Source organism: Zingiber officinale, chromosome 5A, assembly GCF_018446385.1.
Source record: "Zingiber officinale cultivar Zhangliang chromosome 5A, Zo_v1.1, whole genome shotgun sequence".
In the NCBI taxonomy this organism is placed as follows: domain Eukaryota; kingdom Viridiplantae; phylum Streptophyta; class Magnoliopsida; order Zingiberales; family Zingiberaceae; genus Zingiber; species Zingiber officinale.
This window is the reverse complement of record NC_055994.1, coordinates 111,880,748-111,901,746: the sequence shown is the minus strand read 5'-3', so window position 1 is coordinate 111,901,746 and position 20,999 is coordinate 111,880,748. Positions and strand designations below refer to the sequence as shown.

Sequence of the window (20,999 nt, the reverse complement as noted above, 5' to 3'; positions counted from 1 at the left end):
GTCTCAAATTCTAGCCTTATTTGTGGTATAATCAAATTTGTTTCAATGTTCAAGACTATAAAATCAAACAAAAAAAAGCAAAATGTCTAAAAAGGAAAATTTGATATACTGAAACTCAATACATTCCCAATATGAATCTTATTATCTTCATCAATAACATCAAAGTCACCTTCCCGACTAGCTTCATTTCCTTCAAAATTCAAATGATGACAACTCTTAGATTCCCCCTCCATGATAATTACTTTGATCCTGCAGAAAAAAATAACAAATTTAGAGCTAAAAAAAATAGCGACCGGATTAAGTGTAAAATTCAGTTCTAGCTACTTAGAATTAGTTGCGAAGAAGGATCAATAGCACAAAAAAGATTAAATCAGGAAAAGCGACCAGGAGGAATTAGAAACCAAGGGGTGGAATGAAAAAGGGAATCAAAATTGTAGCAATGAATGAGAAGTTTTTCAACCACAATTACCTAATTATACTAGCGAAATGGTAGAAGCAACAACTGAAAAGGTCATCGCTTTCTTCCACACGATGCCAAGGAGGGAGGCCGATGGAGGCCGTGAGAGGAAGGCCACTGGAGATCGCTTGAGGCCCCTGAAGGGAGGTTGCAGGAGGGAGGCCGTTGGAGGTGGCGGGAGGGAGGTCGGGGCGGACGTTGGAGGCCGCAGGAGGGAGGCGATGCTGGAAGGAGGTCGCTGGAGGGAGTTCGCGGGAGGGAGACAACTTTGGAGGGAGCCACAGGAGGTCGCTGGAGGGAGGTCGCGGGAGGGAGGTGACATTGGAGGGAGGCCACAGGAGGTCGCTAAAGGCCACGGGAGGGAGGTCGTAGGAGGTCGAGAGGTTAAGGTTTTGTGCGTTGGCGTGTTTCTGCACATTCCTGCGTGCGTGTGTTTTATACGTGAACAAGATTTTATATGTGATATGCAGTCCAGGGGGGACCAGGAATAAGCGGTCCAGAAGATACCTCCCCCTATCTATGGCGTGAAATCAAGGTTGGAGGATATGGTTACACTAAAGAGACTTATAAAAATATATTGGTCCTATTTTTATTTGATTTGAATGTGGAAGGTTATTAGTGAGATTTTATCAAAACTTACTAATAAAATTCATTAGTAAAATTTGGTAAAACTCACTGATAACTTTAGGGTTTATCCAAATCAATTCAAATTAGTACATAGCTTTAGACATATCCAAATCAATTCAAGTGAGTACAAATGCATTCTTACAAGTCTAACTATGTCTTTTTGACATTTATTTCACACGCTAGATAGATTACTGTAAATTAAAAAATATATATAATTTTATGTAATTTTATCCCAATGTCAGTAATTGACTTAGTTTATATACACTCAATAATAGCATTATGTATTTTCGAGGATGTCTGTCCTTTGAAAAAAAATATTCCACTTTCTAATTATTTGATGGTCCTTTAAAAAAATATTCTAAATTATTTGATGATCGATTATAAATTAATTTTATGATTTATCTTTCTTGATATAACCTAAGACGAGTTATAAGGAATCTATAAAGTGAATATAATCATCTTTGCATATGCATTCATAAGCTCTTGCGATTATAACCATGTTCAAAAAAAAATTTAATCTAGATTCTATATAATTATTAGTGAATTTGGATTAAAACCTACTGATAAATTTAGACTTGTCAAATTTAATTTAAATCAGAATTAATGCATTCTCGAGGTTCAACTGAATCTTATCCTCCAATCTTAATTTCACACCTTATTTATGAAAATAAAGTGCTTGATTTAGTATAATACCACCATAAGGTTGTTTTTACTATATATATCTAATAAATTTTTTAATACTTTAACTTTTTTTGAAAAAAAAATATATATTATACATCCCCCCTTCTAACCCAATCCTACAATATTTTATGACATTCTACTTGTAAATCTTATAGTTTAATAAAAAAAATTAAAATAAAAGTTTATGTTGCCTGAATATAAAAAAAGTTCCACTAGAATAATACTAATACAAGTTCAGAAATAAATATAGTTGAGCATCCAAATTGCATCAGTAAAAACCAACATAGTTTATATTTGCTATCCTTGCTCTCTTATTCGCAGCAACCGAAACGCAGCACCACATCAAGACAGGCGGCGGCAGAGTGTGAGGCCATCGGAGATGGAGAGATGGCAGATTTCGATGCGGTGGTCGGCGGCGAGGTACTTGTTGAACTTGATGACGTCATCCCTGAAAGGCATGACATAGCTAGGGAGAGTTTCCTCTGGCAGTGCCACCACGGAACCGTACCAGAGCGTGTTGTCGTAGGCGACGATGCCGCCCACCCGCACGAGCTCCACCGCCCGCGAGTGGTAGTTGATGTAGTTATTCTTGTCAGCGTCAACGTAGATGAAGTCAAAGGACCCCTTTTTGCCTTCCTGCAGGGCCCAAAATTTAGGGGCAGTTTTACAAGTGCACATATCAATGATCCTTGCACGCCTGTTCAAACAGGCGAAGAAATGGATCCAACCAAGTGGCTCGCTCAGATGCCATACCTCCTTCATCAGTTCATCAAGGATGGGTAGAGCCTCGCCCTCTCGGAAGTCAATCTTGTGTGAAACCCCGGCATTTTGGATCACAGGCCGCCCAAGCTCATAGAACTCTCGGTTTACATCAATGGCTATTATCTACAAACGAGAGCAACTATGTCCATATGCAGAGATATTGAAGCAACGAGCACTGTTATACCAAAGCAGAGCATTTGACATATTGTGAGATGTAGGTGATACCTTTCCGTCGTCCGGGAGGGCAAGGGCAGTTGCGAGGAGGGAGTAGCCGGTGAATACACCGATCTCCAGTGTCTTCTTTGCGTTCATCACCTTGAGAAGCATGCTCAAAAATTGAGCCTCATCTGCTGCTGTAGCGATGCCATTCCTACTCATGTTAAATGTATATTTGAATCAGAATAATTAACAGAAAATCAAACATCATACTCGGCTGCAGGAATCTGTAGGTTTGCTAATTGTGATGTAGAAGCGAGTTTGATTAATGTGGTTAACAACTATTTCCTGAGGGTTGAAACTCCGGGAGGAATTTGCTCGCACAAAGCTTAGCAACAATCTTGCTTCCAACGAGAAAAAGGATAAAAAAGAAACAAAAAAATAAATAAATTACCTTCCAGATCCAAGGATGCTACATATCATCAAGCATTAGTCTTTTATCTCCATGTATCATTTCATGAGTTTGGCCCTCTCTTTTCCTCTCCCTCTCTTATTTTTCCGCCCAAATCAACTCAGCCATAGTCTCATTCTCACATAAGATGTTCTTGGAGCGTTGGAAGCATACACAAATGTGGCTGCTACTAGCTAACTATTTTGAGTAAAATTATATTGAGTTGCACCCAAGGCTTAATAAGCTATTTGAGATCCTTTCTGGTAACCATATCGATGCCAACTAAATGAAGCTTTTAGATTATTCAAGGATCTACAACTAACACAACTTGTAAGTCTTGAGAGATGTGCTAGAAAAATTTTAGATACCAGTCCATAAATTCTAATGAGCATTCTAGATTGTAAGAAACAAAGTAGTCACGGGCATTCTAGATTTTGTAAGAATAAAATAGTTAATATAGAATAGACTATGTTGTTACATTTAATTTACTTAAAGAGCAAAGCCATAAACTGTTGTCTATTTCTATTATTAAGTTCTTTTCATATACTCCAACATTGTGGTATCAAAGCAGGGCTCAAAAGAGCTTCTTGTTAGCGGTGAGGGCATTATTTTATATAAGTTTGTCATTAGCAGTTCAAGCTTGTACTATATATTATTTTGACAATGACGATGTGTGATCTTCAAGTTGTTGGAGGCATAAGAAACTCAACAATCAAAATTACAACGTGTGGGCAGTGTAGGCCAAGATTCTGAGAGGTTGTTGAGCAACCACTAGAAGCAGTGGCTTTGACGAAATGAAATGTTAAAGTTGGTAAGGCTATTTTACCATTAAAACTACAACTGAATAAAACATGTTGGAGCATATAAAAGATGAAAAACCAAAAGAATCGTGGGAGAATTTTACAAAGATCTCAAAGAGGAAGAACACAAGATTGCAGTTCTTTGAAGATGAGTTATTATTGGTAGCCTAACATGACATGGCAAACAAGGTAAAGTCCCTTTGTCAAGAAATCTTTGAATTGGATTTTACTTCTAAAATATAATAATCAAGAATGAGAAGAATTGTTATTGATTAGTTGAGACCCATGTTTTTTGCTGCAATTCAAGGTTGGCCAAATAAATCATCCTTGATTGAACTAAAAAAATCTGTGTTGATTAACAAGCCTTGGTAAAGCAAATAACTAGGGTCTTAGTAAAGACGGATTAAGAAGCAGTCTATAGTGGCAAAAAGAAAAACTGGCCAATGCAATCATATGAATGATTAAATATAAATAATTTGAAAACAAAAAATAGGTATTTTGAAGATAAAGAAGATAAAAAAGGGACCAAAAAAGATAAGTGATTCTATGAATATAATAAAAATAAAAAAAAAAATATTGGAAGATGCTTAATTGTGGAAGAAGAAGTCATTATGTAAAAAATTATAAATTAAAGATAAAAGTAGAAAGTAATGTAGGTACCCAAGAAAAATACCAAAATGGAGAAGAATGGGATGTAGAAGCATCCATTGCAACTCTATAGCTTGTAAAGAGAACAAATAGAGAAACAACATTGGTGGTAGTTGATCCTGGACATCTCGACTATAACAAAGATTGGATCATCAACTTGGGTTGCTCCAATCACATAACTATGATAAAGAGAAGCTATAAAATATAATGGAATATATAGAGAAGGCCGAATAGTGGTGGTTGTTGATGATTCCAGACTACCAAATTTCTCATATTAATTGGTATGACAACTATTGTTCCTCGATTTAATTCTAACCAACAACAACTACAACATGTCTTTCATATACTAGGAATGAAGAAGAATATATTGTTGCAAACGTGTTCTTTAGAAAATTATGTATTGTTTGGCTCAAAGAACATCAAAATGTATCAAAATTTAAGACTATCAGGTATACTAATAATGGAAGGGCAATGTTTAGACTTTGCCTGTGTTATGTCTACAAAATCACCTTATGTGGACAAAATGACAAAAATAGGATAGCAAATTTGTGCCCTGTAAGATTTGGACATGGTGGATATAGTAATGATGAAGAAGTAGATGCAAGGGTCTTCCCCAACTCGACATCAAAGGAGACTCACTTTGTGTTGGATGCCAATATGGCAAGGCACACCAACTATCATTCAAAGATTCAAAATTCTCAACAAAAGAACCATTGCACCTTGTTCACTCTCATGTCTTTGGATCCATTAAGTAATCAATCAGAGGAATGTATTATATGTTCACATTCATTGATAATTTTTCCAGTTATAAATAAGGTTTTCTTTTTGAAAGAAAAATTAAAGAATCTAACAAACACTAAAGAATTTAAAGAAAATATATTTAAAAAAACAAAGGCAAAAAGATTCAATGCCTAAGAACATATAATGGAGAAGAATATATGACTGTTGTAAATGGCGGTAGGCGGTGGCGGGACGGTTAGTGACCACCTACTGCCTCGACTACCTAGGTAGTGCCAAAGCGGTTGATTTTTTTTTTACTATTTTTTATATGTAATATTATAAATAGTTAGCATTCTTTATGTAATATATATAATTAAATGATATTTATGCATAAATAAGCTTCATACAATACAATATATATAAGGTACAAATAAATATATAAATGCAACTAACAAATAATTAATAAAGATTTATCACCATATTAATACTAAAAAAGTAATATCATTAACTTTTACCAAAAGCCTAAGTTTAAAATTCAAAGTTTCAATCAAACATAGCAACAAGTGATTGCAAAAGTCCACTTATCAATAGGCCCGAGATACTTTGACTTCTTTTTAGAAAAATCTCCCTCCACTTGACAATCATCATCCTCTACATCAACACATATTTACTTCTATCATATCTTCTTTTAGTTCTTCCACCCTTTCTCGCTTCTTATTCTTGCTATTTTCAAGATAAGATCTTACTTTTTTTTTTTTTGTCTTCGTCAGATGCTCTAGGACATGCTTCAACTTGTCCTACAATACCTGCAATATGATGCTTCATCCAATAAACTCCTCCCATAATAAGTCTCTTACACTATTTGCATATAATCCAATCTCTTTTTTCTTTGCAATACAACACCTCATAATATCAAACAATATCATTAGACTTTCACTTTAATTCCATGCCCAATTGTTTCTCATTTTCCATCATTAATCTTCAATAATTAAATAAAAGATTAAAAACGGGAATAAGAACTTATTAGAAATATATAAAAGCTAACTTAGTGTGGTGGTGGCCGCAACGAGCGATGGCGGTAGCATGACGGTGGTGGGGTTGTTCCAAGCAAAAGGAGGTGAGTTGTGGGTGACTTGGTGGGTTGGTGGAGTTATTTATATTTTGGAAGGGAGAGAAAGTGTATTAATATATCTAGGGTTTTTTTTAATTTTGTTGACTTTGACTGCCTCACGTACTACCTTGACTGACTCACCCGCCGCCTTGCAAGCCTCACAGACCTCGCTTCATCTTTGATTGCCTAAAGCACCGCCTAAGGCAAAGGCAGTGCAATTGATGCCCTCCTCCCGTCTACGCAGGCGCCACCTCGGCCGCCATTTAAAATATTGGAATATACTTTGATCGACTTTAATACTTATTTACAAGAAAATAAAATAAGCCGATGATTAACATGTCCATATCCTATGCAATAAAATGAAGTTGCAAAAAAAAAAAAAAAAAAAGACATCTTGTAGAAGCATGTTGCGAGTTAATAATGTCCCAAAAAAATTTTAGACTGAATGAGTAACAAATAGCAAGCCATGTTATGCATAGGCTTCCCCAAGCTAAGTTAGGGTATCTTTACCCTTTGAAAAAATTGTGGAACACTAAACACAATAAGTCATTTTCAACTCTTTCGTTTTGTGTGTTACATTTATGTCTTCTCCCTTGCATTAAGAGGACAATCCATTGCATCTTTATTGGGTATGATATCCATGGACAAGATGAAGATGTTGTGATCTTAACACTCGAAAACATTATACTTCAAGGGATGTACTATTTGATAAACCATCTTCTTGGAGGACATCTCAAAAGGAAGCACTACTAGATTCACAAGAAATAGAACTACAAGAAATGGGGGAGGAACTAAGTGAAGATTGTCAAATTCCCAAAACAAAAGAAAAAAGAGATGAAAGAGAAAATGAGCCCATTTAGAATCCTTGACAAACTAGGGAATTAAGTGAGACGAGGTTTCAACAAGATGGAGGATCTAGCCAACTACTATATACGTCAAGGAGGAAACAAGAGTAAAATCCCAAGTTTACTAATGCAATGTTATCCAAAGAAGACAACCTTAGAGAATCCACTATATACGAGGAAGTATCATTAAGTCCTTAATGGAGGAATACAACAGAGGAAGAGATTTCCGCATATATAAAATAAAAAAATAACCAGATTAATCAATTAAACAATATAAGGGTCGACTAGTTGCTCAGGAATTTTTTTCAACAATATAGACTAGACTATGATATCTGTTTAGTCAAGTTGCAAAATCACTATTGTTTGAATCTTACTAGTATTTGTAGTTAGTGAAGATTGGAGAAGTTATGGAAAATAGGCATAAAGAATGCTTTCTTACATGGAGAATTAGTTCAAGAAATATATATTAATCAACCAAAAGGATACGAAAGCAAGCCAAAATATCTATGTAAAATGAGGAAGGCAAATTAGTGTTTAAAATAAGCTCCGCAAACATAAAGTGACAAAATTACAAAATTTCTAACATAAAATTAATACAAAATGACATAAGCAAACTCTAGCCTATTCGAATTAATCTATGTATGGTGTTGTATTTGTGGATGGCATAATAATTACAAGTGATCTTGAAGAAAAATTTTACAAATTAAAGAAAATTTATTAATTTGCTTTCAGATGTTCGAGCTCGTAGAATTAAAACATCTCCTTCAACTAGAGATAGAACATTCAAAGGAAGACTTGTTTCATTGTCAACAATGGTATATCACAAATTTATTAGAAAATGAAAATGTTAGATTGCAAGTGGGATATCAACAACAAAGGAGGTGAATGCAACATTATGTGTACATAAAGGAAAAGACTTGGAGAATGATTCTATATATAAAATAATTGGTGGGAAGTCTAATTTATTTTACTTTGACAAGATCTCCTTCGCAATAGGAGTATAGAGTCAATACATGAAAACCCCGGAGAAGTTGCATCTAGAAATTGTTCAAGGAATACTAAGGTATGTTAAAGGTGTCGTTAATCTTGAAGAAAGGATAAAAGAATGCAGTTTACTTGGCTATTCTGATGTTGACTATGATGGAGATGATGATACTCGACAATTCACTACTAGATATGTATTTCCATACAACAAAACCAATGATGTTTTTATAAACAACAAAAGCAGACCATAGCAATGAAAGAAGGATGGTGTTTAAAGAATTATTAAAAGGGACCACATCAAACATAGACTATGCAATGTCACTTTATTTGGATAATTAATTATCAATACACTTAGCAAAGAACCCAACCTTTCATGCAAGAATAGAACATACAAAAGTACATTATCACGTCATTAGAGAGAAAGTCTTACAACAAGAAGTTGAAATGTGATATATGAAGACAAAGGAGCAAATAACAAATCTATTTACTAAAGGGCTTACGACAAGTTAGCTTGTCAAGCGACGAGAAATGTTGAGTAAGATAGAGAAACATTAAAGAAACTTAGCATGAGAGGAAGTGTTAACCATGCCAACACTGAGTCAAAGGAAGCTTCTAAATTATTCAAGGATATGCTTTCTAAGATAACAAGTACAGAAAAAGATTCTATATTTTGTAAGAAACAAAGTAGCCAACATAGAATAGTATAAATAACCTATCACATCATGTTTTAGGTACTTGAAGAGCAATACAAAAATTGTCTACTTTTTATTATCAAGTTCTTCTCATATAACTCTGAGTGTATTGATGTGAAAAACCTTTGTTAGAAGTACACTACATATATTTTTGAATTGTATTGGAGCACACTCATGCTTAACATTATAAGTTATACAAATTACCCCACAAGGTAACTTAGAAATATAGTGTTGGTGTAATCACCACCAAGTAATCGAGCCCGATCATATTGTTTGATGTAGTTAGCAAAGGTTTAAAGTTAAATCAACGTTGTAGTAACATTTAGTGCCAAATATACAAGTGTAGAATTGTCTTGACACTAATATTACAGGAACAATGGAAAAATCCAACAAGAGTGTTTAGAAGCCCAAGTGAGTTAAGATTAATTGGATATTTGATTTAAAAAGTCTCGAAAGTATAGGTAGAGTTTGAAATTCCAACAAAGGTTGGTAGATTATAAAGTCTTGCTAGATCAAATACCAAGCAGATAAAGGGCCCAAATGTGAAACCTCTTAGCAGGCGAGAAGTCTTGGTAGGTAAAGAATAACTAGATACTAGGAATTTAAAAAGTTCATGAGACAAACTTTTAGCAGGTGAGATGTGAGATATCTACTTATACTTTTGGTGCAAGTAAATTTCTTACTTATGTGATGGTTTAACCAAGAGGCAAGTGTTTTAGGCTCAAAGGCAACATGTTAGTTGACTGATGGTAATTACCATTCGATTATTTGAGTTGATTGACATTTAAATCAATTGACTATTAAGTCAAAGCTTATCATCAACCATCAACTAATAAAAAAAAATCGTTAGATGATCTTGTCACAAGATAAAATTATTTCAGAAACCTAATTAATTAGATGACATGTTCATGATCCAAAGGATGTCATGATTTTATCTGAGTAATCAACTTATGAAACATAACAATCAACTCAACTGATAACCGTCAATGAAAGATTCAATTTGATAGCATGTCATAGTTGAGTTGACTTAACAAAGAATTATAGTTGACTAATACAAATAAACAACTAACTCACTGAAGACAATAATAGTCACGGTTGATAAGATCCGAGAACAATGAATCAATTGACTATTAAGAATCAATCAATCACTTGATGGTAATCAGTTTTAGTAGGGCTATGTGTGAACCAAACGTTTGTGAGCAAACTTGGTATTTAGTCAGTAAGAACTTACTTATATTCATTCAATATACAAATATACAGAAGATTAATTAAATAAAGAAGCTAGAATAACTCATAAAACTAAATAAACAAACATGAATACATATATGTTTAGCTCGTTAATGTTCATGAATAAAAAAAAGGGCAGCTTGGTACACGAAGCTCCCGCCATGCGGGGTCCCGGGGAATGATCCACTGTACACAGTCTTACCTTGTTTTTTGCAAAAGGTTGTTTTCAGGAATCAAACCCATGACCTTTAGGTCACAAAGCAACAACTTTACTATAAATTGTTCGTGAACATTGTTCACGAACAAAGTTTGTGAAGCATACAAGCTCTCAAATCAAACAAATAGCTTGTAATATGAAGCTCACTAACCAACAAAACAAGTTTAAAAATGTAAAAGTTTTAAACTATTAAAAAACTTAAATTGAGAGTTCGATAACATCTAAATAAGCCAAATTCAAACTCATAAAATAAAATCAAGTCATTTCAATGGATTGGTTCATTTTAACCTCTGTTTGGATCGACTTGGCTTAGTTACCTTATCAAAAAAGCTTGAATAACACAATGCTTGGTTCAACTTTGCTCGTTTACAACCCTAAGTTCAAGTCTATAAATATCATGCAAAGGCACTTTAACCATACAATCAATCATAGTCACAAGTGCTTCATCTACAATAATCTTCGATGCTCTTCGTTGCAATATTTTCTTTCTTAGTTTTTGATGTTCTCTATTTCACTATTAAGTAGTTTTTTGATATAGTTTTACACATAAGGTTAGGGGTGTAATCGAGCCGAGCCGAGCCAAACCGAACTCTTGAATGTTTGAGTTTGGCTCACTTATAATCGAGTTGAGCTTGAGCTTTATTTAACGAATATATTCTTGGCTTACGAGCTTATTCGAGCTTTTATCGAGTATAAACGAGTATAATAAATATAAATTATAAATTTAAATATTTATTAAAATTAAATTATATATTTAGAGAAAATTATAATATTCTTATTAAAATTTATATTTTATTCTAATAAATAAATTTAATAAGTAGGTGTAAAATCTATAAATTCAATATCAAACTTATTATTTTTTCATTTAAAAGTTGATTCATGAGCTTGCTAGCAAGCATATTCACAAGTTAACTAGCTGAGTATTGTGAAGCTTGAGTTTAGTTTGTTTATCTTAACGAGATTCATTAAACGAGCTCAAACGAGTTTTTATTGAATCAAGCTTCGAATAGCTCATGAGCGGCTTAGTTCATTTACACCCCTACATAAGGTCTTCATGTTTTCTATTCTTTGTCTTTACTATAAATAATTTTTGTAAAGGTTTCTTTGCCTCCTAAAGCTTTCTAAAAAGGAGAAATTAGTGGATTTGAGAGGGGTGACTCACCTTACCGGCCCATAAATCGTAGAGTAAGAGTCTTCAAGACTATCAAACTACGTAAAAGACCTTTTACTATTTGCTTTCTTCTTATATTGCAAGTATTAACCATATTTACCATTCTTATTATTTCCGTTATGCTCATTTATTTTGCTATATTAATTATATTTGCTTACATTTTTGCTATACTCACTACATACTTTCCTTCAATTGTCTTTATTATTCCACTATTCACCACTTTCCATCTCTAGCAGCCATGCACAATCCAACATATAACATATAGATTAAGCTCAATGTTTTGAGCAAACAAATGTTTCTTTTGGGGAAAAAAACAAAGAAACAAAGTTGTTTGCTTTATTTGTACTTTTACTTTCATTGAACCTACCAACCAAACGCTGCAGAAAGCTGGTTCCCATAATGCAGTCCCATTTAATAGTTTACCTTGCAATTTACTTATGCTATCCACAAGTAAGCAACGTATGAATATCGCGTGGTATCATGCGCCAAGCATATTCTTATCCAAATTCATATTTCAAAAAAATCCAACAAGAGTGTTTAGAAGTCCAAGTGAGTTAAGATTAATTGGATATTTGATTAAAAAAGTCTCGAAAGTATAGGTAGAGTTTGAAATTCCAACAAAGGTTAGTAGATTATAAAGTCTTGCTAGATCAAGGTGGACCAAATACCAAGCAGATAAAGGAAGGGCCCAAATGTGAAACCTCTTAGCAGGCGAGAAGTCTTGGTAGGTAAAGAATAACTATATACTAGGAATTGAAAAAGTCCATGAGACAAACTTTAAGCAGGTGAGATGTGAGATACTTTGGGTGCAAGTAAATTTCTTACTTATGTGATGGTTTAACCAAGAGGCAAGTGTTTTAGGCTCAAAGGCAACATGTTAGTTGACTGATGGTAATTACCATTCGATTATTTGAGTTGATTGACATTTAAATCAATTACTATTAATTCAAAGCTTATCATCAACCGTCAACTAATAAAAAAAAACCGTTAGATGATCTTGTCACAAGATAAAATTATTTCGGAAACCTAATTAATTAGATGAAGGGGAGCCTTGACGCAACGGTAAAGTTGTTGTCATGTGTCCAAAAGGTCACGAGTTCGAATCCTGGAAATAGTCTCTTGTAAAAAGTAGGGTAAGGCTGCGTACAATGGATCCTTCCCAGGACCCCGCATGACGAGAGCTTCGTGCACCGGACTGCCCTTTTTTAAAAAAAAAACTTAATTAATTAGATGACATGTTCGTGATCCAAAGGATGTCATGATTTTATCCGAGTAATCGACTTATGAAACATAACAATTGACTTAACTGATAATCCTCAATGAAAGATTCAATTTGATAGCATGTCATAGTTGAGTTGACTTAACAAAGAATTATAGTTGACTAAGAATACAAATAAACAACTAACTCACTGAAGACAATAACAGTCATGGTTGATAAAGATCCGAGAACAATGAATCAATTGACTATTAAGAATTGATCAATCACTTGATGGTAATCAGTTTTAGTAGGGCTATGAGTGAACCAAACATTTGTGAGCAAACTTGGTATTTAGTTCAGTAAGAACTTACTTATATTCATTCAATATACAAATATACAGAAGATTAATTAAATGAAGAAGCTGGAATAACTCATAAGACTAAATAAACAAACTTGAATACATATATGTTTAGCTTGTTAATATTCATGAATAAAAAAGAGGCAACTCGGTACATGAAGCTCCCGCCATGCGGGGTCCCGGGGAAGGATCCATTGTACGGAGCCTTACCTGCTTTTTGCAAGAGACTGTTTTCAAGATTCAAACCCATGACCTTTAGGTCACAAAGCAACAACTTTAAATTGTTTGTGAACATTATTCACGAACAAAGTTTGTGAAGCATACAATCTCTCAAATCAAACAAATAAAGCTGTAATATGAAGCTCACTAACCAACAAAACAAGTTTAAAAATGTAAAAGTTTCAAACTATTAAACAAGCTCAAATTGAGAGTTCGATAATATCTAAATGAACCAAGTTCAAACTCATAAAATAAAATCAAGTCATTTCAACGGATTGGTTCATTTTAACCTCTGTTTGGTTCGACTTGGCTTAATTACCTTATCAAAAAAGCTTGAACAACACAATGCTTGGTTCAGTTTTGCTCGTTTACAGCCCTAAGTCCAAGTCTATAAATATCATGCAAAGGTACTTTAACCACACAATCAATCATAGTCACAAGTGCTTCATCTACGACAATCTTCAATGCTCTTCGTTGCAATATTTTCTTTCTTAGTTTTTGATGTTCTCTATTTCACTATTAAGTAGTTTTTTGATATAGTTTTACACATAAGGTTAGGGGTGTAATCGAGTCGCGCCAAGCCGAACTCTTGAATGTTTGAGTTTGGCTCGTTTATAATCGAGCCGAACTCGAGCTTTATTTAACGAATATATTCATGGCTCATGAGCTTATTCAAGTTTTTATTGAGCCTAAACGAGCATAATAAATATAAATTATAAATTTAAATATTTATTAAAAACTAAATTATATATTTAGAGAAAATTATAATATTATTATTAAAATTCATATTTTATTATAATAAATAAATTTAATAAGTAGAATGTAAAATCTATAAATTCAATATCAAAATTATTATTTTTTCATTTAAAAGTTGATTCATGAGCTTGCTAATGAACATGTTCATGAGCTAACGAGCCAAGTATTACGAAGCTTGAGTTTAGTTTGTTTATCTTAACGAGACTCATTAAATGAGCTCAAATGAACTTTTATCGAATCGTGCTTCGAATAGCTCATGAGCGGCTTGGTTCATTTACACCCCTACATAAGGTCTTCACGTTTTCTATTCTTTGTCTTTACTATAAATAATTTTTGTAAAGGTTTCTTTGCCTCCTAAAGCTTTCTAAAAAGGAGAAATTAGTGGATTTGAGATGGGTGACTCACCTTACCGGTCCATAAATCGTAGAGTAAGAGTCTTCAAGACTATCAAACTATGTAAAAGACCTTTTACTATTTGCTTTCTTCTTATATTGCAAGTATTATTTCAAATTATTATATTGTTTTTCAATCTTAACCATATTTACCATTCTTATTATTTCCAGCAAACAAATGTTTCTTTTTGGGAAAAAAACAAAGAAACAAAGTTGTTTGCTTTATTTGTACTTTTACTTTCATTGAACCTACCAACCAAACGCTGCAGAAAGCTGGTTCCCATAATGCAGTCCCATTTAATAGTTTACCTTGCAATTTACTTATGCTATCCACAAGTAAGCAACGTATGAATATCGCGTGGTATCATGCGCCCAGCATATTCTTATCCAAATTCATATTTCAAAAAAAGGTTAATTATAAATCTAAGGAGAATTTTTGAGATATTAAGAGATTTACTTCGAACTTTAATGAATACTCGACATACTTTTAAAATTGCAAAAGAATACTGTTAGAAGTTTATGTAGCACAGAAGTCGTCCCTTGTAAAAAGTAATAGCAGAAGTAGTTGATAAGAAAAGGGGATCGGAGATTTACAAGGGATGGTTGGCCGTGATGCTGCGGAGCTCCTTCATGGCGTCAGGTTCACGCGGATACACGCTCGTCTCCAGTAAATACTGCACGTATACCAGGCGCTAAGCACAAAATATTCTTTAGCAAAGTGAAGAAAAAGAAGAATGAAGACTGGCCTGGTATAGAGCCCCGCTCTTCAGGAGAGTTTTGTGGTCTTGCGACGGGATCACATGATCATCGGACGAGCTCTCCATGTCCGGCGGTGGGGGTCTGATTCTTATTCCCGTCTCTCTTCGTAGCTCTGATAACTCTAGTTCTTTCCTTTCGCTGTTTCCGCTGTTATGAATATATATATTAATAGCCAGCCAATCGGCAACGAGGGTGGTGGGGACAATGGGAATTGGCCCTGGTCGCAGTGCTTCTCTCTCGGCTCGGCTGGTCTGTGCCCCGAGTCAAAAGCGGCCGTTCCATCACACGTACAGGGTGACAGCATCGACCACGATGCCGCCTCTGGACGTTTCGCCAGATGCTGGTTACAATTCTATATTTTTATATATTTGAATAAAAAAATGAATTTATAATTAAATATTATACAATTTAATAAATGAGTTTATTTATAATTTTTATTAATAAACATTAACTAGTATTTAAATTTATTAATAAATATTAACTAGTATTTAAGATTATTGATTTTATATATATTTAATATTAAATAAATATTAATGAGTTTTATTGATTTAAATATTAAATTTATACTTGAACCTTCATTTATGGTCCTAATTCAGAAGTGAAATTATTGCCCGGTAGATTTTTCTTAAGGTTTTATGTTAGATTGAGTGCTAATTTCAGTAAATTAATTTAATAAAAAAATTTTAATGGGAGATTGATGGATAAATATTAGGCTGATCAATTATGCGTTACGAGTATTTTTTTAATTTATTTTAATAATTAATAAAAAAATTATCGATCATCTCTAAATTAATAGTAAATATTCAGTGTAAAAACAAATATTACTGCACTATGTGCCATTACTATAGTTCCATTAGAAATTAAATAATAGATAATTTATTGAACTATGTGGTCAGATTTCCATAATACTTAAAATATGCACTTAACTTTTATATTTATTAAAATACATAATTATTTTCCATTATATATCTCTTTTATTAGCAATTGACGGTCCATAACTCATGAGTTGATTGCTGAAATTTTTGTCCATTATATGCTAAACTTTTTAATGAGCTGATGATAAAATATGTCAAAGTTTTGTCAATTTCAAAAACCCACAACTCTTTATCTATGTTATTAAATGCATATCTTGGAACATAGTTACAATCATAGAGATGTGAGGAGTATAATAAATTTGTTTTATAATATTTATGAGATGTTTAAGGATATTAATGAGTTTTGACCCAAATTTACTATCTTAGAAACCTTAAAATCACTTCAAACTAAGATTATTATACTATTAGGAGCCTCCTAAATGTAACCATGTGCTCAAACCTAGATTCCACAACATAGATTGTGAATTTTAAAAATCTTCACAACCTTGATACACTTTGGCATAAGCTCATTGAGAGGCCTAAATATATCATACTTACTCGCCAATACTATCAAAGGGTTCTTAAGACTCCGCTAGTTCACATCATATCAAGCTTTTAAAATTTTAGATATTGTAAGACTATCATCGAGTTTTAGCTAAAACTCACTAATAGTTTTAAGAACTTTAGAATCACTTCAAATTAGGACCATTATACTCTTGGAAGTTTTCTGAGTGTAATCATGTTCTCGGACCTAAATTCCACAGTCTAGATTAAGAGTTATGAGTTTTTGAAATTTTCATAATCTTGAGACAATTTGAAACAAGCTCATTAAAAGGTTTAGACTTGTTATATTTACTCATCAACACTACCAAAGATTTGTACGATTCTTTTAGTACATATCATGTCAAGATTTTAAAATTTTGGACAATGTAGGTCATCAATAAGTTTTAGCCAAAAACTCGCAATAGGCTTATGAACCCCATAATCATTCCAAATCATGACAATTACACTCCTTAGAGCTTCCTGAGTGTACTATACCCTTAGACATAAATTTCAAAACCTAGATAGAGAGATGAGAATTTTTAAAATCTTCACAACCTTGAGATAATTTGGCACAAGCTCATTAATGTTAGGATGCTCCGGCGAGCTAAAGGAGGGTGATTAACTCCAATTGCTTCTTTAATGATGAGTTGTAGTGGAAAACACTCAAAGTAATGCTGACACCCAGATTTACTTGGTATCCACCTCAACGAGATGACTAATCCAAGGATCCACACTGAGTACACTCTTCACTATGAAAATACTCCTTCTCAAAAACACTTTGGAGGTAGAGAAACGTCGTACAAGATCACATACAAAAAATACAATGCAAACAAGAAAAAAATACACAATACAAATGAAAACCTTGCTTGCTTTTTTATAACTTGTAAACGTCTCTTGATTTGTTGAAAAGTACGATAAAACTTATCTTCTAAAGCTCAAGGATCGGTGGTGAAGAGTGGAGAAGAAAAAGTTACATTTGAATTTTCATTGTCACCTTTATATCCAGCGAATTAAGGCTCCCAATCTATTGGCCTTACCCCCAATCGATTGTCATGTCTGATCCGAGCGCATTCAACCATCCAAACCTCTCAAAGGCTTTTTTTATCACTTAATCAATTAGTCAATCGATTACAAGCCTTCTTAATCGATCACCGAATCAATTACGAAGCCCTTTGTTCACTCACAAGCTTCTTCCAATCGATTACCGAATCGATCAAGTAATTTTATTCGATTACCTGATTATTTCATAAGCTCATTGCTTGCTCACGACCAAGCTTAATCGATTAGCCAATTGATTAAACCTCTAGCGATATCCTCAATCGATTGGAATTCTTCCCAATCGATTCAGCACAGTGCAATATACTGTGCTTCGTGAATAACTAGCTTTCAATCGATCACTTGATTGATTGGGTTCAGGGTTAATCAATCACCTGATCAATTCACAATGCACTTTGCGAAGAGATGTGCTCAATCGATCAACTAATCAATTGACACAGGTCTTAATCGATCACTTGATCGATTACCTAACCCTAACTTTCTTAACCCAAGTCTAGAGTTCCCTTGCCTAATCTCCAATCAATCGTGACCTGTTGAGTTTTCTCCACCAAGTGTTTGATCAACCTTTTGACCCACTTGAACTTTGTCAACTTCCAATTGGATTTCCGATCACCAAGTACAGTCCTTCTTAATCCACTTAGATTTTCCTCTTGCCTAACCGCAATTAGGACTTTACCTTGTCAATATAGGGTCCCCCTTGACTCACTGAACTTTCCTTTGCCTAAATACAGTTAGGCCTTTCCTTTACCAACCTGCTATCTTTCTTGACCCACTTTGACTTGCTTGCCTAACCGTAGTTAGAACTTTCCTTGCTAACGTGTGATCCCCCTTGATCCACTTAGACTTTATTTGCCAGCGTGCGATCCTCCTTGACCCACTTGGACTTTCATTTATTTACCGTAATTAGGACTTTCCTTTGCCAACGTGCGATTCTTCTTGACTCACTAGGACTTTCCTTTACCTAACTGCAGTTAGAGCTTTTTTTTGCCTAACCGTAGTTAGGACTTTTTCGGTCAAGTGTTGACCCTCCATGACCTGCTTAACTTCTCTCACATATGTCTCACAACATATTTTCCAAACATGTTGTCCACAACATATTGTCTAAAGATCAAAACTCAAGCTCGACTCCACTCGAACTTAGTCAAACTAGTCAATATTAACCTGGGGACAATTGTATTAATAATCTCCCAACAATTAAAAGACCTAAACCTATCATACTTACTCTCCAACATCACCAAAAGATTCCTAGCTAGGACTCCTTTAAGATTTTGAAATTCTAGACATTGTAAGGCCATCAGCGAGTTTTATCCAAAACTCATTGATGGTTTTAGGCACCTCAAAAACGCTTCAAACTAAGTTCATTGCACTCCTACTATATTATCCTAAGTACAGTCATGCCCTTAAAGCTAGATTACACAGCCGACACTAAGATGTGAATTTTTGAAATATTCACAACCTTGAGATAAATTTGGTACAAATTCATTAAAGGACCTAAGTCTGCCACACTTACTCTCCAACACCACCAAAAAGATTTTTATAACTCTTTAGTTTTTTTGACACCATATAAGATCATTAGTGAATTTGGCCCAAACTCACTGATACCTTAAATACCTCAAAAATATTTCAAATCAAGTTCATTATACTTTTTACATCATCCTAAATATAATCGTACCCTTAGACCAAAATTCTACATTAAGAAATGTGATTTTTTTAAAAAAAATCTTCATGATCTCAAGAAAATTGGGCACAAGTTCATTAAGAACCTAAGCCTATTATACTTATCAATACAACCAAATAGTTCATAGAACTCTCATTATTCCAACCACGTCAAAATTTTGAAATTCTGGATAATATATTATCATCAATAAATTTTGACCAAAACTCATTACTAATTTAGATACTTCAAATCAAATTCATTGCATTCCTTATATCATCCTGATTATAACTATACCTTCAGACATGAATTTCATAATCTAAATAGAGAGTTGTGTGCTTTTGAAATTAACATAACTTTGAGATATTTTATCATGAGTTTATTAAAAAATTTAGCACATTATTATGAGAAGAAAGTTTAACAGCCAATTGACGAGTTATGGACAATCGGGTGATAAAGGAGAGGTATAGTAGGCAACAGCTATGCATATTGGTAAATCTAAAAAGTGAGTACGTATTTTAGATATTACGGAAATTTAGCTACGTGATTTTATAGAATACTATTAAATAATTTATGATTTATCGAGTCAATATGATAAACAACAAGCGAAAAGATGTTCTAATTGACGTCCAAATCTAGAATGCACGGTTAATTTATACCGAGCAAAAATTTAAATGACACCTTCATAATCATTTTTGTTAAAACGGTTTTTTTACAAAAAATCAAAATAGCATCCTAACATATTACTCATCTCAACAATTTTTATACTACATTGAATTAAAATAAATATACTCAACTTAATCAAAATAGCTATAAAAATTATTATATCAAAAATATTTTTATTAAATTAAAATATATCATATTTAAATAATTTTATTTTATCTTGTAATATCTACTTTAACACGTGCTATAATATATAAGAATAAGAATATTATTAAGATCAAAAATATATTGAGACGTTATCTCAACTTATGTATTTTTAAATAAATATTTTTGACAAAAGTAATAATAAATGACGTCTTTTAATTTTTTGCCCATTATATATTCTTCCAAATATAGATAAGCAGTTTTTGTTGATATTAATTTACAGGCTTTTGTCTTCTATTCATTTTGGTCATTATAAAAAAAAAGTTAATTATTTTTCAGCATTCATTTCCTCTATAAACACACAGACAAACAATCCTAATTCCTTTACATATCAACTAAATTTGAAGAAAAATTTAAGATATAAAAGCTACTTAAAACCAATTAATTTTTAAATTAACTTTAATTCTCAATAATGATGTTATTCTTCCAAATTTGGATAAGCAATTTTTGTTGATATGAAGCTACAGGCTTGTGTCTTCTATTCATTTTAGTCATTATAAAAAAAATTATTTATTTTTCAGCATTCATTTCCTCTATAAACGCACACACAAACAATCCTTATTCCATTACATATCAACTAAATTTGAAGAAAAATTTAAGATATGAAAGCTACTTAAAACTAATTAATTTTTCAATTAACTTTTATTCTAAATAATGATTAAAGTCAACTCGTCGAACACGATCTTCTTAAATCTTAGGTAAATAATTTCAAAATGTTAAATGATGAGAAGGTGGCACAAATGCGCTCACGTTGCACATGTCCAAACATTTAGAACTTAGAAGCATGTATTTAG

The 20,999-nt window shown here is 33.2% G+C and overlaps 1 protein-coding gene across 1 annotated transcript; it reads right to left on the bottom strand.

Annotated features, from left to right (window-relative positions):
- Window positions 1–1,957: 1,957 nt before the first annotated feature.
- LOC121981393 (caffeoyl-CoA O-methyltransferase-like) lies at window positions 1,958–15,490 on the bottom strand. The gene is made up of 5 exons (XM_042533882.1): window positions 15,219–15,490; window positions 15,067–15,146; window positions 2,753–2,897; window positions 2,519–2,650; window positions 1,958–2,401 (listed from the first exon to the last, which is right to left on the bottom strand). The coding sequence occupies exons 1-5, from the start codon at window positions 15,294–15,296 to the stop codon at window positions 2,108–2,110; spliced, it is 729 nt and encodes a 242-aa protein (XP_042389816.1). The 5' UTR covers window positions 15,297–15,490; the 3' UTR covers window positions 1,958–2,107.
- Window positions 15,491–20,999: the final 5,509 nt, after the last annotated feature.